The sequence below is a fragment of the Astatotilapia calliptera genome, chromosome 12 (genome assembly GCF_900246225.1).
Source record: "Astatotilapia calliptera chromosome 12, fAstCal1.2, whole genome shotgun sequence".
NCBI classification, from domain to species: Eukaryota; Metazoa; Chordata; class Actinopteri; order Cichliformes; family Cichlidae; genus Astatotilapia; species Astatotilapia calliptera.
The window spans coordinates 21,180,941-21,202,769 of NC_039313.1; the positions used below are offsets into that span (position 1 = coordinate 21,180,941).

The 21,829-nt window shown below is 39.0% G+C and overlaps 1 protein-coding gene across 1 annotated transcript; it reads right to left on the bottom strand.

Moving 5' to 3' along the window:
- Positions 1 to 11,000: 11,000 nt before the first annotated feature.
- On the bottom strand, positions 11,001 to 17,769 carry LOC113034243 (arrestin domain-containing protein 3-like). Its single transcript, XM_026188648.1, has 6 exons — positions 17,318 to 17,769; positions 14,569 to 14,626; positions 13,481 to 13,628; positions 12,752 to 12,848; positions 11,961 to 12,217; positions 11,001 to 11,744 (listed from the first exon to the last, which is right to left on the bottom strand). The coding sequence occupies exons 1-6, from the start codon at positions 17,571 to 17,573 to the stop codon at positions 11,133 to 11,135; spliced, it is 1,428 nt and encodes a 475-aa protein (XP_026044433.1). The 5' UTR covers positions 17,574 to 17,769; the 3' UTR covers positions 11,001 to 11,132.
- Positions 17,770 to 21,829: the final 4,060 nt, after the last annotated feature.

A 21,829-nucleotide genomic window follows, 5' to 3' on the forward strand; every position in this document is an offset into this window, starting at 1 on the left:
ACCCCGTTGTGCGTATCGCTACCGTGCTGGTCCCCTTCTTCTCCACAGTGTGACTCACCGGGATGTCAAAAGTGAGCGGGACCTCGTCCATGTTTGTGATGTGGCTGGGCTGGATGTTTTTGTCGCCGATGTGTTTGCTGCAGTAGGAGCGGAAGATGGCCAGCTTTTCCTTATAATCCGCTGGAAGTTGCTGCGCTACCGTAGTCCTGGTCCGGATGGAAAAATGGCACCGTTTACTAAAAAGTGAAAGTGAAACTGCTTTTAGCCGAATGGTGACCGTCGAAACGCTTCTCCCGCTCGCGCTTTGCTCGATGATCCACCGCTCGAGTCTTTCCTCCAACTCGAGCCACCTCGCCTTATGTCCGCGGAAACTCAGCTGCGTTTTCTTGACCTGCCGGAGCTTGTTTTCCAGCTTCCTCCATTTGCGAACCATCGATTCGTTAATCTTAAATTCTCTCGCCGCTGCTCGATTTCCATGTTCCTCCGCGTAGCTGATGGCCTTCAGTTTAAACTGTGCTTCGTAAGCGTGTCTCTTTGCCATTTTCAGGGTTGTTAAAACAACGATGTCCTGCATAATGCACATACCTGTTCTTTTATACAGGTATGTGCGATTGTCCCGGTATATACGATCAACGCCCACACTTCACCCTTTAACGTTCTCATGGTGTTCTCTACTACGTCCTCCTTACAACACATAGGGCGCACCGCGCTATAGGGCGCGCCGCACTTTTTGAAGAAAATCTAAGACTTTTAAGTGCGCCTTATGGTCGTGAAAATAAGGTACTGTCTGAGGTGCCCCAATCCTGGGTTTCGGCACCACTGTAAACAATGCACAACGGACCCGTCCACATGTTCGCACTTTTCAGTCCGCTGAAAAGCTGCAGCTGTTACACACGTGTGTAACAGCTGCAGCTTTTCAGCGGATGCAGCAGATGCGCATATTATTAACATAACTGCCGTGAATTTCTTTGTTCCACCGTAAAAGTGCCTTACTCCCTCGAATCTTTCTGCTACTGAAATCCCCATAACTGACCACTTCCTCCTTTCATTTAACCTCACTCTCTGCTGCTCTTCTACCAAGCCAACCCGTCTCATCTTGTTCCGCAACATCAAGAACATTGATATGGACATTCTTACTACCAGTTTGGACAATGTTCAGATTCCGGACTTCTATTCTACTCCTGATGATTTGTTGTTATATTATAATAATTGTCTACTCACTGTCCTTGATTCTCTGGCTCCTGTAAAAACCCTCTCTGTTTCCTTTGCTCGCTCTGCTCCCTGGTTTACCTCTGACCTCCGAGCTCTGAAGGTCAAAGCTCGGCAGCTAGAGCGTAAATATAAGAAATCTGGTTCAACTGTTGATTCAGAAATCTATAAATACCACGCACTTCAGTATAAAGACTCCATTAACAAGGCCAAACAAATCTTCTACTCTGGTATTATCAGTTCTTATGAGGGTAATGCAAGGACTCTGTTTTCAGTTTTCAACAAGCTAATTCAACCCCCCCACCGCACTTCTATTCCTCTGAAACATGCAACTCCTTGATGCTGTTCTGGACTACGAAAATCAATAACATCCACCAGCAACTCAGATCAAATGTTGTGTCTACGCCCTCTCCAGAACCTCTTCTCCTTTTTGAGCCGTTTTCCACTTTTCATCTTCCTGATTTATCTGATATTTCTGAGTTCATGTGTAAATCAAAGCCTGCCACATGTCATCTTGACCCCATGCCCACGGGGCTTGTGAAATCCTGCCTCTCTTCTTTACTCCCACTCATTTCTGCTATCATTCACTCTCTCTCACCACCGGTATCGTTCCCTCCTTATTGAAGACTGCTCTAGTCACTCCTATACTGAAAAAACCTTCTTTAGATCCTAACAACTTTAACAACCTCCGTCCGATTTCCAATCTACCCTTCATTTCTAAGATACTCGAAAAAGTGGTTGCAGCTCAACTTCATTTACATCTGGTTAATAATAACATCTACGAGAGATTTCAATCTGGTTTTCGCTCATGTCACAGTACCGAAACTGCTCTACTTAAAGTCACTAACGATCTTCTAATCGGAGCTGACTCTGGTCTTCTCACCATTCTTGTCCTTTTAGATCTGAGCTCAGCCTTTGACACCATTTCCCACTCTGTCCTTCTAAGCAGACTTTCCTCTCTTGGCATCTCTGACACACCCCTCGTCTGGTTTCAATCATATCTCCTCGACCGCTCCCAGTTTATTCAACTAAGATCATTCCGCTCTCATCTATTCCCCGTCACCTCTGGTGTACCCCAAGGCTCAGTTTTAGGCCCTCTTCTCTTTGTAATATACATCCTCCCTCTAGGTACCATCTTCCGCAAATTTGATCTTCAGTTTCACTGTTTTGCTGATGACACCCAGTTATATCTCTCTTGCAAACCTGATTCCTCCCTCCCACCTTCTTCCCTTACAGAATGTCTATCCGAGTTAAAATCCTGGTTTACCTCTAATTTTCTAAAGCTCAATGAGGATAAAACTGAGATCCTCCTTATTGGCACCAAATCCAACCTTTTGAAGGCAAACCATTTCTCATTCACCATCGATAACTCCACAGTTTTCCCTTCTCCTCAGGTTAAGTGTCATGGTGAATTGGATTAAAGGACTCAGGTGCGAGACTCCTTGACAGTGGATTTATTTACAGTGAAAAGGTTTGTTAACAGTTCGAGTCTATAATCCAAAAAGGGCAGTGCAGTGATATGGCGACCTCTCCTCACGGTGACATTGCAGTAATAATCCACAACAACTCCTGGTGCCGGCTCCTCCTCCAATCCCTGAACCCTGGAGGCAGATGAGAAAAAACACACGCTCAATAACGAAAATGTCCTCTCCTTCACAAACCGGGTATGCCAATCATGACTACGCTACCCGGTTTAGTTCAACGTTCCAGCGTTGGTTGTGACTCAACCGCCCCGTTAAATAGGTCTGCGCTGGCAAGGTAATTCCGCACAGGTGCGATGATTCTAGCTCAGGACACTCCCCTCCGGTCAACTGCCGTTCCGTGCCACGGCTTCCGGAAGTACATGTTCCAGCAGAAAAACACATGCACAGGATGGAGAGGAGAACACGACACAGTACACACAAACACCACAACAAATTGGCAAGACGATCGGTGAGGACCGTCTAGCCATGACATTAAGAGCCTTGGTGTCATCCTAGACAGTTCACTTTCCTATAAATCGCACATCAATAATCTCACCCGTTCTGCCTACTTCCATCTACGTAACATTAACAGATTGCTTCCTTCTCTTTCCACCCAGTCTACGTCCATTCTTGTACATAGTCTTGTTACCTCCCGTATTGACTACTGCAATTCTCTTCTGCATGGTCTCCCCCAAAAATCCCTCCATAAGCTTCAACTGGTTCAGAACTCTGCTGCTCGCATTATCACCAGAACCCCCTCCTACCAGCACATCACCCCTGTTCTTCAGGAACTTCACTGGCTCCCTGTGAAATTCCGGATAATTTTCAAACTTCTTCTGCTCACCTTCAAGGCCATTCATAACCTCGCTCCTTCTTACCTTTCTGACCTGTTAACCACCACTTGTTCTGCCCGTTCACTTCGTTCTTCTTCTTCTATCCAGCTTACTGTACCTTCCTTCCGCCTCACCACCATGGGAAGCAGAGCTTTCAGCTGCTCTGCTCCCAGGCTGTGGAACTCTCTGCACCCTGAAATAAGAAATATTGGTTCTCTCCCCCAGTTTAAATCCCAACTCAAAACTCATCTGTTCAAATCTGCATATTCACTGTGAATCCACTGTTTGTTCATTTTATCTTGTGCTTTTATTTTATTGTTCTTATTCTGCAATTGTTTTACTAGGTGTTTTATCCTATTGTAAAGTGTCCTTGGGTGACTTGAAAGGCGCTCATAAATAAAATTTATTATTATTATTATTATTATTATCAACTCTTTGATGGACTAGACAGAATGAGACCAGTGGAAACACTGGGTGGAAGGTAAAAGAAATAATCTAGGAAACAGTTGGAATTTGAAAAAACATACATAAAATGATTTTCTTTTATAAAGATGTAAAGATATTGAAATAGGAAAATATATTCATTTAGTGTGTCCATTATCTAACTGTCAGTGTGTGCAAGCAAAAGCAATTTTATTTATTTCTTTTTAGATGTTATAGCGAAGGAGTGTGTGGATGGCATTATTGAGTGGGAGGAAGCATCCTCTGAGTTTGGATTGAATGTCCCCAAACATAGTATTCAAAGTGGTTTCAGTCAAGCCAGTGGCAAGATGAATTATTCTGTCCTCCAAACTGATTTTGGTGTTTTAAAAGAGAATTTGTAGATTTTGAAAACAGCTATCACATATCCAATGAATGCTTGACTAAATAAATAAATAACAAAGCACACCTGAAAAACCTCCAATTAAGTTTTCATTTAATTTCCATTAAAACTTTGTTGATCCCGAAGGAAATTGGTTAAGGCTGCCGGCATTTCAGCGCCATTTTACCCTTCTGACCACACATGCATTACACAAACATCACACGAGGAAGACAGGTTGGAGAAGTAGAACAATAGAAATACAAAATATAAGGAACGAAGAAGAGAAAAAAGAACTTTGATCAGTTTGAGAACAGAAAAAAACACCCTAGCACATATAGCACATGAATCATCACATCTCACAACATAAAAGACAAGTACATCAGAAGTGTTTGTAGGGGTGACTGTATATCAGTGTCTGAGTACGTGTGTGTGTGTGTGTGTGTGTGTGTGTGTGTGTGTGTGTGTGTGTGTGTGTGTGTGTGTGTGTGTGTGTGTATCCTGTATCCAACTCATGAGACGGTCTCCTTTCACCTAGTTAAGTGAAAGTCAACAATCCCCAAGTTGATGCAGATGACCTTGAGGAAGTAGAAGGATAGAGCAGAGAGTCAACACAGTCTTGTAATCTGGGGAGTATTTGTTCCAGCTCCGGATTTCGAGCTTCCAGTTCATGAGTGAAGGCCAAATGATAGATTGTGATTGTTTGGGTTTGGTGTAGGGCGAAGAGCTGCTTTCCAGTTCCGTAGTTGCTCTAATGTCTGTCACTGGTCCCAATTCTAGATCTCCTGTTGCAGAGCCGTGAGCTTCTCTGTGATTTAATCCATATCACGTTCACTAAACACAGTCTGAGTGCTCATGGCTCTACCCATCGTCAGTCATGCTGACCAGCCTTGTGGGATCTTGAACAGCTGTGACCGCTTTTCATTATTTGTTGATAAGCCAGGGCTGTGCCAGTTCCAATCAGCAGGAATCCAGTTATCATGGTTCTGAATAGGTAGGTAGGTGTCTTCAACATCCTCTATTGAGAGTGCTGCCAGAGACATGATACGCCACTCATACCTGGCAGCAAATGTTCCCACAGGCCCACGCCCAGATTTCTCGTCAGGGGTGTCAGTAACTAGACAAAGACAAGGGAAGTCAAGCAGGAAGATAAGGGAGGGAGAGGAGACAAGAGAAAACGTGACCGCCTCCGCCGAAAGCCAAGAGCCCAAAATCATAAATCATGTACAAAGGCATAAATATCAGATTTTTCTTTCTCAAAATTCTGAAATTTAAGGATTTTGTTGACTTCAGCACTGCAGGAACAATGTACAAAGCAGCAAATATTGAGAACAACTCTAATAACTCTTTTCTCAATTGATTTGGCCTTGAATACCTCCCCTGCCTTCCATATAGATAGCTCCGGTGAAACCTGCAATAGATTCTTGGAGTTCTTTATTAATAAGAATTAAGAAATGCTTCGATCTGCATATACCCTGTCTCTGTATGATGTCTCATTAACATATACCTGCTCAACTGCTTTTGACCAGTTTGAGCCTGTATGTCTTAACCAAGTGGAAGATCTTTGTAATAGCATAAAGACATCATCCTGCCCCACAGATGAAGTCCCAACACATTTTCTAAAAAAAAGATTATTAAGGTAGTCGGCCCTGACATTTTAACTATTTTTAATAGTAGTCTTAGCTCTGGAATAGGACCAACTGGATTCAAGCACGCTGTAGTGCAGCCAGTACTTAAAAAAACAAACCTCGACTCCTCTGTTCTTGCTAATTTCAGACCTATTTCCAAGCTTCCGTTTCTGTCAAAAATTCTAGAAAGGATTGTATTTGAGCAGCTACAATCCTTTCTAAATAGTCATAATATTTTCGAGAAGTTCCAGCCGGGCTTCAAAACCCACCACAGTACAGAAACTGCCCTCCTAAAAGTACTTAATGATATTTTATTAATCACCGACTCAGGAGACTCAGCTGTGCTCCTGCTTCTAGACTTAATTGCAGCCTTTGATACTGTTGACCACAGCATTCTGATCTCACGTTTGGAGCAATGTGGTATCAAAGGCATCCCTTTGGAATGGTTTAGGTCTTACCTGTCTGACAGAACTTTTTCCATGAGTCTTGATGATTTTATTTCTTCCCCAGCTCCTTTTCCTTGTGGAACCCGCAGGGTTCTGTATTAGGCCCAATTCTCTTTTCAGTCTATATGTTACCCCTAGGCCTAATGTTTAGGAAGCATAACATCTGCTTTCACGCTTATGCCGACAACACCCAGATTTATCTTCGGTTTAATAGAAACACTTCCACTCCCGTGGAATCCCTATTCAAATGTCTTTACGAAGTTAAAACCTGGATGGCCTCAAATTTTCTTACCTTCAATGAGGATAAAATAATTATTTTTGGACTAAGCTGTAATTTCAATGCCCCAGATTTGGGCTTGTAAAAATCTGGGAGGTTTCTTGGATAGCAAACTTACATTTGAAAAACAAATTAATTCAGTTGTTTAGTGGTCCTTTTTAAAATTACGGCTCCTATCCAAGGTGAGATAATTTTTATCCTTTAAAAACTTGGAACGAGCAATCCGTCCGTCCGTCTTATCTCAACTGGATTACTGTAATTCACTATACGTTGGTGTCAGTCAGTCCAGCTTGGCACGGCTCCAACTTGTACAAAATGTTGCAGCCCGCCTTTTGACTCATGTGAAGAGACACCAACACATTACTGCCGTGCTTGCTTCTCTTCATTGGCTTCCAGTGCGTTTTAGAATTAAATTTAAAATCTTACTTTTGACTTATAAAGTGCTAAACGGCCAGACTATTTGTCTGACTTTTTGCTGCTTTATACACCCTCCAGAGCCCTTCGATCAAGTGGTCATTTACATCTTAACTTACACAAGTCTAGGATGGTTTGTAAAGGGGATTGGGCGTTTGTGGTTGTTTTTCTTTTCTCTTGTTATTTCAGTTATATTTGTATGTTCGAAATAAAATTATTCTATCTATCTATCTATCTATCTATCTATCTATCTATCGACTTCCTGGTTAGCAGTTTTCTGTTGATAGTAAACAGACATTTGGGCTTGTTCCTTGGAGTATATATTTTCACTCACTGAACAGGACTATGGACACGGTACCAAACAGTTTACCCAGTCCTTTTGTCATGGTCCTGTGTCTGGTGACCAAGTGTTCATGTGCTTTGTTTGATTTTGGTTAATATTTCTTTGTTTTATATCAGTTTTTTTGTGTTTGTGTGCTTATGTTAGTTTTTAATCTCTAGGTTTTGGACTGTGTTAACTGGTTAAAAGGATAGTTAGATTCTTTGAGTGGTTTATGGTTTTATTGTATTTTCATGTATTCATGTTAAATTGTTTAGTTTCTTGCTATTAGAGATTATGTTTTACCTCCATCAGTGTGTGTCGTTAGGTCTAATTTGTCCCAGCTGTGTTACCACCTGTTCCCCATCCTCTCGTTGTCCTGCCTGTGTTTTTAAGTCCTGAAGTGTCATACCCTCACTGTGCTGTTTTTTTTCTTTCTTCTCTGTGCTTCTAGTAAGGTAGTGTTTCTGTTTTTGAGTTTCTAGTTCAGTTGTATTTCATGTTCATACGTTCTCCAGCAATGAAGCTGCCGCCTTTAGTTTGTCATTCTGTCTCAGAGTCCTGCTTTTGGGTCCTACATCCTGCCTGCCACAGCACACATCATGACACTTATAATGTAGATGACATTTTTGTACGTGACAGGTTAAGTATGCATGTCTGTGATGGCTGCATGCTACGTTAGGGATGTTACTCTTTTGTACACCCTGGTTCTGTCATCAGTACCTCCCACAAGTATTGGCAGTAACCTAAGCACCATAACAACAAAAGCAGTTGTGAATGTGCAAAGATGCTGGTGAATGATATTATTAGCAATATAGACCGCAGTTGCATAGGTTATCATAGCTATAATGGCATTTTTGTAGATTACCAGTATGCCTATAAATTTAGTAATGATTAAGATCACCTCTGTCCAGATTAGCCTACATTATTTAGACAAAGATGTTCCACAATTCTATCTAATCATGAGCAGGTGGAGGTGGAGTGATTAACAGTTTCAGAGCTTGGTACCACAGCTGAAAAGCACTGTCCCCACTTTTCATAGTTGTTATTAAATACATGATGAATTTGACCAATAGTTTATTACTGCTCCTTTGTACTCCGTAAATATTGAGGGTACAAAGTAGAAGCAAAATAATTATGTTATCTGTGAAGTAAAGCTCACATATTTGTTTCCTCATAAACAATATGACCATAGTAGGTTTATGCCTGTCACGAGTACTGGGAGACAGGCATGTGACAGGCATTACCTTCTGTCTTCCTATTGTCATTTTCATTTAAATCACTGACCTGAAAATGGTTGCAGATCAGGTCCCCATGTTTGAAGCAACCATTTAAGAGACAACAAGATCTTGCTTTTGATGTACACATTTGGGATAATTTTGGTTGTACTGCAGTCTCCAACCACTATTTTTCCTTGCTTGACTTTAACATAAGACATCCAGGTCTTCATCATCTGCTTGTACACAGGGTCTAACAATTTGTTCAATGAGTACACGATATGGCAGCCTCGCTTCTGTCAGTCTGCCCCAGGGCAGCTGTGGCTACAACTGTAGCTTGCCTCTACCAGTGTATGAATGTGAGAGTGAATGAATAGTGGCATTGTAAAAGCGCTTTGGGTGCCTTGAAAAGCGCTATATAAATCCAATCCATTATTATTATTACAGATAAATTCAGATAAGAAAGTCCCAATGAATCACAGATTTCTCTGTGAAACATTCATCCACAGAGTTTATGTGTGAGATTTATACATATGAACTAGTCGTGAATGAAGTCCATTGTCTTTTGTCTTTTCAGTTTATTATCAGTTATTTCAGTTTATTTATGTATTGGTCAGAATTTTTTTTTCTTTAAGTAGCTGTGCCTACGATAGTGTCTCCTCCAGGAAAAATGTCATCATTGCTGACCGATTCATAAGTGAGACTGAAGTCCTGTATTGGAGACATGCTAGATTGTTGGTCAAATGGACTGCTTTCTTTGATGCCAGCCAGCTGAATTTACAAATGATTGTCTGCCTTTGCCTAAAGCATGAGGTTTAAAAAAGAAAGAAGAAAACATATCCAACTGCCTAACCCATGTAAAACAGTTGCAACATTTTTACAACATTGCTTTAAGCAAATCACCTCAGCTATTGCACAGCAGGAAGGACTTGCGCAATTTTGGTTTGGTATTCAGAGTAAATCTGTCTTCAAAATTGTTTGACGGCCAAGGGTATTAGACTAGAACAAGATTTCACACTGTTAAAGAGAGTTGCCTGATAAGATTGAAAAAATCTGATGAATGAGATTACTTACTATCAGTTTGACTATTGTGGACATGCTCTACCATATAAAAAAAATTAACTAATTACTACTATTCACAAACATTCAAAAAATAAACTTCACATAACTTTATTCAGCTCTACAACTCAGAGAAAAAACTGGCAGTTTGCAAAAAAATAATATTGTAACATTTTATAATAATAAATATTTATAACAGAGGTAGGAAAAATATTAAACGCTTTGACTGTTGTTGTGATTTGACGCTACATAGGTAAAATTGCATTGAACTGAGATAAACTCAACACACTAAAGTATAGAGGAAATAAATATGTCTCATATATATATATACATATATACATATATATATACATATATATATACACATATATACATATATATATACATATATATTAGATATATATTAGATATATATTAGATATATATATATATATATATATATATATATATTACATATATCTAAAAAGCCTGATGCAGTGTTGGCAATTTTGTTATAATATTCCTCTAAATAGTAGAGGTGGGAATCACCATACATCCCACGATACGATATTATTGCAATTTTTTAAAATATTTTGCGATATTCAGATTCTGTACATAAAGGTAAACTTTATCAATATTCATTTATCTAATATCAAAGTCTCGCACTCAGTCCTTCTCTCATTTCAGTCAGTTTTATTGTTGACAAACTGAACGGTTTGTATTACAGTCTAGTCCAACTTAACTGAATGCAACCATCTGGTACAATTATAACTATTCTAAACTATGTAATTTATGAAAACTATGCAGCCCATTCAGCAACTGAAGAATTTGAAAGTAAATTAAAACAAAATATAATTTTACATTAAATAAAAAAGTTTTAAACTTAATTAAAATAAAACATGTCTTACATTAAAATCAGTAAACTGTCATGTTTATTGCTGTCAAAAAAAAAAGTTAAACACATTTGGACAGTGAAGGAATGTCAGGATTCTTGCTCAGAAAAAGGATCAACATGCTCTGAAGTCAGTCCAGTCCACAAAAACTTTTTTTGTAACAAAATATCGATTTCTGCTGTCCCTGTATCGATACATTATTAGCAAACAAAATATCACGATACTACACAGTATCGATTTTTTCCCCCACCCCTACTAAATAGAGCAGTGAGGTAGATATTAATACTGAAAAGGGCACTTTGAACAATGCAAAATACAGTGCACCATGATAATTAAGGCATAAGTAGCTGTACAAAGTTAATGAGCGACCTGACCTGCTCATTAAATCACATGCAGTGCAAAAGTCTTATTTATGCCCAGTATATAAAGTCCAGTATATAGGTGACTAAATGATAAATACTGCATACATTAACAATTTCATTTTAATAAAAAATTGTTCAAGACATAATAGGGGTGGTCTAATGTCAAATCTGTACCTACACAGGTTTAGTTTATAACTAAATAACTCACTAATTGACCATTTAGCATTTAGTCAGTTATTTTGCATCAGATTTGTCTGGGAAAAGGAGTGAGTATGATGGAGGAGCTCCATCTGACTGAGACAGGAAGTCTACATTCATCACTGGTGCAGAAGGCAGCATGTTGTACGCAGGAGGTACTGGAGATTGAATAGAAGGAGATGGCTGGCTCTCAAGGGCAGATGGGGGTTGGTGAAATTGTTGGGGTGGTGTTGGGGGTGGTGGCGGGTGCAGGACAGAAGATAATGAAGATGAAAATGGAGTTCCATATGGCGAAGGCACCTGTGGCACTGGGTTATTGTAGCTTCCAAACATGTGTGTTGGCTGAGAAGTTTGCACACCCGCTGGTCCACCATATACAGCAGGGTTATTTGGGTATATAGGTGGTGGTGGTGCTGAATAGCTTTGGACTCCTGGATATCCATAACTGCCTGAATGTGGAGACATAGATTGAAGGCCCATGGGTATTGTGGGGGGAGGGAAGTCACTGTTGCTTGGACCCCCAATAGCACCTGTTGGATAGGGACCTACATTTATATTACTCAGATAGCCAGGAGCCAAGCCAGGAGGTAAAATGACCACTGGGCACAGAATCTCTGGATCAAAAGCAAAGCTGATGTCCAGATATACCTAGGAGAAAGAAAAATATATGTAAATCTGTCTCATTAGTACATGATGCTTTTATTTTTACACTGGAAAAGCAACAAGAGAACATCTGAACGCCACTTCCTCAATGATATTCATTGCTGTTCACACAGTTAATTACAAATGGCTCTGTCATGCATAAATCATAATATCGGTTCCCACAAAAATTCAAGTTTTGCTTTAGGATACAGTACTACATACCTTTAAACAGTATTCCACTGAGATAATATCACAGTTCTGGATTGTCAGCATGTAATCACTAGGAATCTTTATTTCACATCTGAGCTCCTTCCGTGTTTTTGGTTTAATACAGTTGTCAGCAACTTTATGACAAACTGTATTCTCATGTTTGGTTCTGCCATTGGCATGGTACACGACTTTCTGTATTAAGCTAAATTTCGGTGTCATGTCACTGGATGAAGAATTGTCAACTTTAGCAAGAACCACTATTGTTTCACCTGTAAAACAAAGAAAAAAAGAAGATTTTAAATACAATTGTCTTTACATTTTTCAGTTGACTAAAGTGCCATTGTCTAATATACACCAGAAAGTCACAACACCTATTACTTAAAGTCAAACTATTGGAAAGGAATTTCTGAAAGTGCAAGGTAGGCAACATCCCTAGATTTCTTATTTCTTAAGAGTACAGGCTTAACTTGCAGTTGTATTAACACTGTGGCAAATAGGTTTCCCTGGATGCCAAATGATCAAGTTGGCCTTTGGGGCACTGGAATGGACAAAATACATTAAATAAAGCAGATAACATATTAATATCTCTTTACTTACAAGATGCCAATAAATTGGATAGTTTCTACATTATGGGAATGAAAAGTTTGTCAACTATGATCTCAATAGTCTTTTTGCATCCTCCATTATTAGCTAATTTATTGAACTCTGCCTATGTTCAACCACACAAAAATATTTTTTGGTATAATGAGAAAAGAGTATAAAACGAATTGAGACCTACAACATTTGAAAAGAAATTTTAATACCTGCTGCGTAACCGATCCTGTCCACAGTTACATCCATGTGTACGTGTCCTTTTGAGAAAAAACCCATCTTTTTGTTCGTTGAACCAACTTGCGGTGACTACAGTGGAATAAACAAGCAAAACAGTCCTAAGAGGCCTGGCAGAAAGCAGAAGACAGTTGGTGTTTTGGGGGCCTGGGTATAAACCTCTTTCTTGTGGGGCAGGGCATATTATCCTGCTGTGGGGAGACCACTGCTATCGGGATTGCCTTGCTGAAGGCATATGCTGGGTCTTTAGCATGGTTATGGTACGTTGGTGTGTATTACAAGGATAGCAGCACTGCATTATGACAAGATTATCAATTCTATTCGTTTCACCTGTCACTGCTTTAACTGATGGAGCTGGATCAACCAGGTAACACTTTAAACGGAATGCACCGGTCATTACTGTTAATAATTAGAGCTGAGTCTTTTGGATTGTTAACATTTCTGCTGGGAAACATTTCACCTCCATTACAGTGTGTTCGTGGATAGTTCTCAGAGCTGTATCGCCTACCTTGAACAAATGAAAGTAGAATTATCTGGCCAATAATGGCCATTATTTGAAACAACCATTGTTTTTCTCGTATATGAACCCCCCAAGAAGTGCTACGTGTACAAGAAGGACGGTTGGCACTGAGTGCATACCACGTAGCGGGAGAATACACAACATATCAAAGATGGCTGAATGTATTTTTAAGTACTGTACACACCATCAGAGAATGAAGGTTTGGAACACATTTGGAGACAAATTTGATCTCCTTCTCTGCTGTACTGTTCATCCTCCAGCTCCTTAACAGTTTTGCTTCTAGCTTGTAGACAATTTTTCCATGAGTCCCTCTGAAGAATGAAGGCATGCTTCTGTGTAGGGAAACAGCAGACTTTAAGTTATGCAATGTCAAGTGAAATAACATCATGTTTCCAACGCATGTACACATTCAGCAGTCAAGTTATGAAGTACACCTTACTTGTGATGGTTTGAACCCCTTTTGTTTTCAGAACTGCCTCAGTTCTTTGTGGCACAGATTCAACAACATGCTGGGATTATTCCTTGGAGATTTTGGTCCATTATGCTATAGTGAACTCATAATGTTCAAGAAACCAGGTTGAGACGATATGAGCTTTGTGACATGGTATCTCACAAAGCTGGAAACAGCAATGTGGTTATAAACGGATGGATATGGCCAGCCACAATACTCAAGTAGCCTCTAATGATTGTCAGCTCAAGCTAAGGGTTCCAAAGTGTGCCAAGAAAATATCCCTCAAGCCATTACACCAGCAGCAGCAGCATGAAATGTTGCTAAAGAAGGATGAATTCTCAGTTGATAGGTGTGGTTTCTGCTGCTGTAGCCCATCTACTTCAAAGTTCAACGTGCTGTACATTCAGATATTCTACTTATACGCTTGTTGTAATGAGTGATTTTTGAGTTACTTTTCATATCAGCTCAAAGCAGCCTTTTCATTCTCTTCTGACTTGACATGAGCAATTTTCACTTAGACAACAGCTGCTAACTGGATATTTACGCTGTAAACCCTAGAGATGTTGTGTAAGAAAAACTCAGTAGATACTGAAAAAATACTCTGGGACAAACAAAGATGCCACATTTAAATTCACTTAACTCATCTTTCTTCGCCATTCTGACACTAAGTTCAAACTTCAACACATCGTCTTAACCATATCTACATGCCTAAATGCCCTGAGTTGCTGCTATTTTATTGATCCACTTTTTGTGTTTGTTCGAATCACTGTTAAAGTGTAAATTCAAACCATTGTTTTGGTCAGCTGACTAACTGTACTTACCCTGGTGGTATTTGGAAACTGAATCTGTAGACATGAATCCCTTGGGGCAAAACCGTTTCTGAAAATGAAGGAAAATGAAGTATTGTAAAATTTTCAAATACAGGTACATAACGATTACTATTCAATACTTTTCTACTGCACTTTAGTATTACAAGTTTTGTCCTCTACATTCCTGTGACTCCTGTAATTTACTTAGACACTTTGCAGTCTGCTTTAACCACGAATAAAGAGACAAAAAAAAGGAGAAATTAGATGCTTTTTGTAGCTGCTGATTGTAAATAAAGATTCTATATTGGGCTTCTAATACAGTCTATGACTCCAGTTTGACCAACTAACATGCTTAAACGCTCATGTTTCTGTATCGAAATTATATTTCAAAATGTTAAATATACACAAAATTATGTAAAATAAAAACAAGCAAAAAAAACAGATGAATGTTTAAGTGTTAAGTTGATAGTAGGTTTGTCCCCAAAGTACAAAGGAAAGGTATGCTTAAGAACAGGTGTCCTGTTTCTGTGTGTGTGTGTGTGTGTGTGTGTGTGTGTGTGTGTGTGTGTGTGTGTGTGTGTGTGTGATTTTTTTTTAAACGTGTAATATATTGATAAATAGACTGTAGTTAACAGGATTTATATAGAAAATAAGGAAAGCACAGATTTTTTACATGTGCATTATTGTACTTACTGTTTTTTCTAAAGTATAATCAACCCATTTCTTTTGAGTCACTTGAACTTTCTTCACAGAACACACATTATTATTATTACATTTATTAAATTATAAATTAGAACTTCAACACTAACAATTAAATATAAAAGTATTTAATATAACATGTTTTGTTTCCCATTCACGTGTATTCTGTTTGAGAAACGTGTCTTTGAAATGTTATATTTTTTTGCAAAGAAGAGAAAGAAAAAAAAAATACATTCATCGCCAGGGGAAATTTCTCAAAATCCAGCAATATCCAAGAACACACCAAATATACACCAAATATACTATGAATACTAATAAAGACTAATAAATGCCAATAAATACACAGTTAAAAGTTAACTATGTTAAAAATACATCTTTAATGTCAATGAGACTTTTTACCTCGATAAATAGTGTTAGGTTTTGTATTGTTGATTGTCATTTATGCTTAGAAATATCTACTTATATATGCTTAGAGTTTTATAATTAGTTGTAGATTGGTAGAGGTTTGATCCTTAATAGTCTGCAAACTTTGTGTGCATTACAGAGCACTCTGGGAGCATGGGAGAGGTCGTACCTTCTCTTATTGTTTTATGGTAGGTTTTAGTCTAAGTGCCTTTTGTTTAGATGAACTGTTGGACTTCCAGACCAGCAGGTTTAGGGAAGTCATTTATGGGGTCACACTCTGACCCACACACACACACACACACACACACACACACACACACACACACACACACACACACACAGGCAAGGTACTCTTTGTGTGTATGTAGACGTCATATGTTAATGAACCTATGCATATTCATGTAACCTCAATAAAAGAGCAGTGTTACGGGGGAGCGGACGAGAGCAACTGGGGTCAAGCGAAGGAACGGCGTTTGTCCGGTTCTCTCCCGTGCACGAGAAACATGAAGAACTTTGCCTACTTCGTGTCTTGCTTGCTGTGTAATCAGCTTTGCTTGCGCGGGTTTCACGCGGACCTGAGCCGTGCGGTTAATCGCAGGCTTATAAATGGAAGAGATTCAAGTGTTAGAAGTTTTCAGAAAACACACCAGCCTTGAAGAGCGTGTGGAGGACGCCAGCCCACATCAGCAGCACTTAAGATATGCTCTGGTGAATGGCTTTCCCCTACCCCTTGCTGACACAAAATGTTTATTCTTTAGCTTGCCCTGTTCGACAACAGCCTGTGCTCCAGACCATAGATTTAATTGAGGTGGATAATTGTTAAAAGTAATCTGCATTAAGCTTAGGGTTGCTCAAATTCAGTACAATGACATATGAGATTAAGTAAAATGGGTAAATATTTAAACTAATGACATGCATAGAGGCACTTGACCTGTTTGGTAAAACTGTCATCCTAATATGAGCCATTGTTGAGATATAGAGCACGCCTGTGAAAACTAATATGCTGAACCCTGTATGAAACGGCTAAAACTACTTGATGGAGAAGCTGAATTGAATATGAAAGTGCAAGTCTTTGCCACTGTCTGGGGAAGTTTTCAGAAAACAATGTTAGATGTTAGGTTGTGGTCTCTTCTGAGCTGATGAGCAAGCTACACATTATCTGTCTGAGAACTCATAAAAGAGAGGGAAACGAAAACTATGATAACTATGATAACTATGATAACTGGAGTGTGCAGCGTTTCCGTGAGCAGTTTTTCTGCATCTTGACTCATGTGTGTAGAGTGTTCATAGCATCAGCATCATGTTTTTGTTATTAGTTTTGTTGGGTTGAAAATAATTAAATAAACTTGTGATCATATTTATGGATCACCATGGCACATATCATCAGCCATGTGATTTATTTACGCAGATGAAAAAAGTGAGTGTGAATGTGTCTGACGTCACAGTGTTTTTGTGCGCTGTGTAAAAGTAATTGCCTAATTACTTTGCCAAAAATTGATAGCTCCTTCTACATTTGCAACACTAAAGATTAATTGAATACCTTTAATTCTTTGTTGTTGTTTCGTTGTCGGGTTTTTGTTTTGTTTTTTTGCAAATACATTTACAATACATTGCAAAAACAAACATTTACAAGAAGACTGTAAAGTGTGTTACATACCGCTGGCGCTCTCTGGGATTAAAAATTCCTTTAGTTTGAAATATCTTGTGTGCGCAGAGTACGTATGAGTATGGTCACCGCTCTTCTGAGACCACCGGACGTTAGCGTCCCCTTTCGCCTTGATAAACAGGCTTTGAACTGAGGTTTCCTTGGATAAGGCCAGAGTTACAGTCCCTGTTATAGTGTCTCCCTCCGAAAAAGTCACGAATTCATTCACTGCGTCATATGCGACAGTAAAGCTTTCAACTGAAGGCATCGTAGCAAAGCGGTTCAGGCACAATAATATGAAAAAATAAAAGACTGTTACTACTTAACAAACGTTTCCACTACACGCTACTCCTTGGCCGAGACACTATGGCGTTTGTCGTAAACTGTGGTGAGCAGAAGACCACGCCCAGGAGGGTCGTTACTGCTGGAAGACCTCTACTGCCATCCGCTGTAGAACGGAGAGAGTGGTCACAGGAAGCTGGATTGTGAGGAAGATTCCCTGTTCCCTGTTTTTAAAGCGCATTAGTTTCATTCATAAATACAGGTCCGCTGACAGGGTACTCTAGCACACACGCACTTTCTCAGGAATCCTTCAACAACTGTCAGTAGCAATCAGTAGTGGTCATTAGGGTAGCCAGTAATGTTACTAATAAAACAGCAGCTTTTCACCACATTTAATTGAAAACAAATGATTTTCAATAAGTCTGAAAAGTTTCACAGTTCAACTTTTATTTCACCATCGTGTCCACAATTACTTTATAGTTACATGAGTGTTGCTTTGCATATCAATTTCAAGATTGTATGATTTTTTGCAAATTTTAATTAGGTTTTATTTCCGTGATATTAAAAAAAATGAAAACAAACTTAAAATGCAATCTTATTTTTTTAAAAGCTGTTTTCTAATACCATTTTCTCTATTGTCATTCTTTCCACCGGGCTCAGGGAAACCTTCATTTTCCTCTCTTTTTTCTGTCATCTTCTTTCTTGTCTTCTTGCTCACTACCTGCAACATAGACAGACCCTCTGCTAGAATGAAGCATACAGGTTTGATGTTAGCTTCTTAAACAGCGGACAGCCTAATACACAGCATAATAACTGTAAATAGTTTCATTGTCTTGATTTCTGTTTTGATAATTCTTAAAACGTATTTGTGTCTATGACACTATAACACTATAACAATAGTACCTTGGCTGAGTACACCTAATAGCAGTATATTAAAATGCATTGCTTTAAACTAGGTTTATGGTCTGCTATAGCCATTCTCTGTAAGTGTTCTTTTAATGTTAATACAAATACAAAAGTTATACAGTAGTCTAATGGTCTCGTGGGCACTGAATAATTAAGTAATCACTGACTGTACACTGACTCAACATCGCTGACTGTTCATGTTAGTAAGCTGCCTGACAGTAATGAACACATGAATTGCCATAAAAAATAACTACCAACAAACTAAAATTATTTATTTTTTTAAATTAAGGAACAGTGCCATTGTGATATTCTAAAAATAAATTTTATCAGCCTGGGTTCACTGCCTGCACTACGTTCACCAAAATGGCTTGCTGACCTCATGGCACACCAGCTAAAAACCACTGGTCTTTAATGGTACTTGCTGTTAGTGTTGCTAAGCTATCTATTGGAACTTCTATTGATACAAATGATTGCTTGGAATAACTTTTAGTTGCCACAACATGAGGTCATATCATTTGGAGATGGACCTACTGTTACTCCATTATCTGCCTTTTTGTTGTTGTGCTAGAACATTTTAATAGATACAGTGTCACATATTACATTGACTCACTGTCATTAACAACTCCTCTTAGCTAATTCAATCTTAACCTGTTAGTTGTGTGGTGTTCACCACTTTCTTTCTCTTTGAAAGACATTTGTTAATATCTGACTTCCCTCAGTTTGCTTTCTTTCTGTCTCCTTGCTTTCTCTTCTTTATTGTAATACCCTGAAATAGCTTTAATGGGGAAAGACACAACTCACAGTGCACATGAGCAGTCAAGTGGATGGAATAAATTAGCTGTGATGCGAAGTCCAAGTATGTGGTGGACTAATCCACTGTCATGAAAGAGCCTCCAGTATTTTTTAGAATCAAACTTAAATCACCCAACCAATGCTTCAGACAATTTAATTTAGACTTTAATTACTTTAAAAAGTTGTAAACTAGAACAAATGTTTAATTCCAGGCTTGACAGGGCCTCACCCACCATTAGGGACCTGGGTGGTCAGCAGAGATAAATGGGGATGATTGCATCAGAAAAGGCATGCAATGTAAAATCTTAGCCAAATGAAACATGTAGCTCATAAAGGATGAGATTTCCATACCAAATTGGTTGGGGTTAACAACCACCTCTGGTGCTGTTTTCCAACAGGGTGTTATTAGAAACTGTGTTGGCCAAAGACAAAGGAAGAGGTGATTGAGAAAATATGTGAGGGAGAAAGAGAAAAGGGAGTAGAGGTAATCTTGGAAGACCATGTGAATAGTGTTGTCGGTGTGAAGTGTTGATCATAAGTTTGATGTTGGAAATCGAAGGCATGATGTTGAATGTTGTCAGTGTGCATTCCCTAGGTATTGTATGGAAATGGCTGTGGTAAATTCATGCTTTAAGAAGAAGGAGAAACATAGGGTGATGTGTAAGAGTAGAGGAAGATGCATAGAGGTGGACTATATCTTATCCAGAAGATGCAATCCGAAATAGATAAGAGGCTGCAAGTTTGTGTCAGGGGACAATGTAGCTAGGCAGCATCAGATGGTATTCTGGTATATCTGGTGGACAGAGGAAATAGAGCAAGAATACTTCAGAATCTGAATCAGAATATTTTATTAATCCCAAGGGAAATTAAAGGAAGGAAATGCTCAGTGTGTTTGTAGATCTAGAGAAAACATACAACTACTGCATTAGAAAGTCAGACATGGCAGAAAGGAATATGAGGGTGGTACAGGACATGTATGAGGACAGCAGGAAAGTGGTGAGGTGTGCAGTAGGTGTGACCAATGGGTTCAGGATGTGGGGTGGGATTACATCATGCTTCTGCTCTAAACCCCTTTTTGTTTGCAATGGTGATGGACAGGTTAACAGATTAGGTTAGCCTTATCTTTACAGAAGAGATTGTGATCAGCAGTGAGAATAAGGAGCAGGCGGAAGAGAACCTGGAGGGGTGGAGGTATGCTCTGGGGAGAAGCCAAATGAAAGTCAGTAGAAGCCAAAATACATGTGTGTGAATGAGAGTGAGATGGGTGTAACAGTAAAGCTGCAAGGAGCAGAGGTAGTGAAGGCAGGTGAGTTTAAATACCTTTAAATAAGCAAAAGAACAAGAGAATGGAGGCAGGGTTTAGTGGGTGGAGACTATTCTCGCTAGTGATTTGCAAAATAAGAATAGCACAAAACAATAGGGAAGATTTACAAATTGGTAGCAAGACCTGCCATAATATGTGTTTTGGAGACGGTAGTACTCACAGAAAAACAGGAGGCCAAGGCAGAGTTGGCAGAATTGAAAATATTAAGATTTTCATTGGGAGTGACCACGAAAGACAAGATTACAAATGAGTTAATCAGAGAGACAGTTCAGGTTGAGCATTTTGATTCAAAGTTAGAGAGGCGTCACTGGTAGGGCATGGACATGTGGAGGGGAGGAACAGTGGTTATACTGGTCAAGAAAAGTTGAATATGGAGCTGCCGGGCAGAAGACCATGGGGAAGATTCACAGATGTTTTAACGGAGGATATGTAGAAGGCTGACGTAACAGAGAAGGATGCTAGGAAGAGTATGTGACAGGGGGAGATGATCTGCTGTGACAACCCCTAAAGGGAGCAGCAGAAAAAGAATAAGAACCACATCATTTATCATTTATATCATATAAATGATATCATCATGAAAGTTTTTTTTTTTTTTTTGGTGGGTGGGGGGAGGGGGAGACGACTGTTCCTTAGTGCAATTTGTGTAGTCACTATACCCATTCCCACTGCAAAATCTGCATTATATAAATGATATAAGTCCCAAATTGATATTTGTTATATTCTTGTACACTGAGTAAATTGCCTTCATATATAACTGTAATAGTAACCACGTTTTATGTTATCCCCAGGGACAGCAAAATAGGCTATATACTCAGTGACTCAAGGTAAATTCAAGCATCCAAATTTCTGCACTTACCCTTTTCACACAGCCACTTTCTATAAAGGTTATATCTACAATGCAAGCAGCCTGTTCCTTAATTCCCTAAATGCTAACAAATTACATTAATAGCAAAAAAAAAAAAAAAAAAAAAGCAATATATTCAGCATAAAAAAATAGGTTTTTACAGAGTTTTACAGAATTATTGTATATCGTATATGGCATAAATGACAGACAAATGCTTCTGGAGAAAAAGTGAACTGTTTTAACCCTAATTTACAAATTCATTTGGAAATGTGAAGTAAAATAATAATATTAATAAAAAAAAAATCAAATCTGATGTAAAAAAACAAACAAAACAAAAACTAAACTAAACTGGTCAGATTACGATTAATCGGACTAA

Bases quoted from the DNA above. Each gene is read 5' to 3' on its own strand.
- LOC113034243 (XM_026188648.1), bottom strand. From the start codon at position 17,573: ATGCCTTCAGTTGAAAGCTTTACTGTCGCATATGACGCAGTGAATGAA. The intron at 13,629-14,568 runs GTAAGTACAGTT...TTCCCTACACAG, and splicing joins AGTTTCCAAATACCACCAGG to AAGCATGCCTTCATTCTTCA. The intron at 11,745-11,960 runs GTATGTAGTACT...TCTTTCTCCTAG, and splicing joins CAGTGGAATACTGTTTAAAG to GTATATCTGGACATCAGCTT.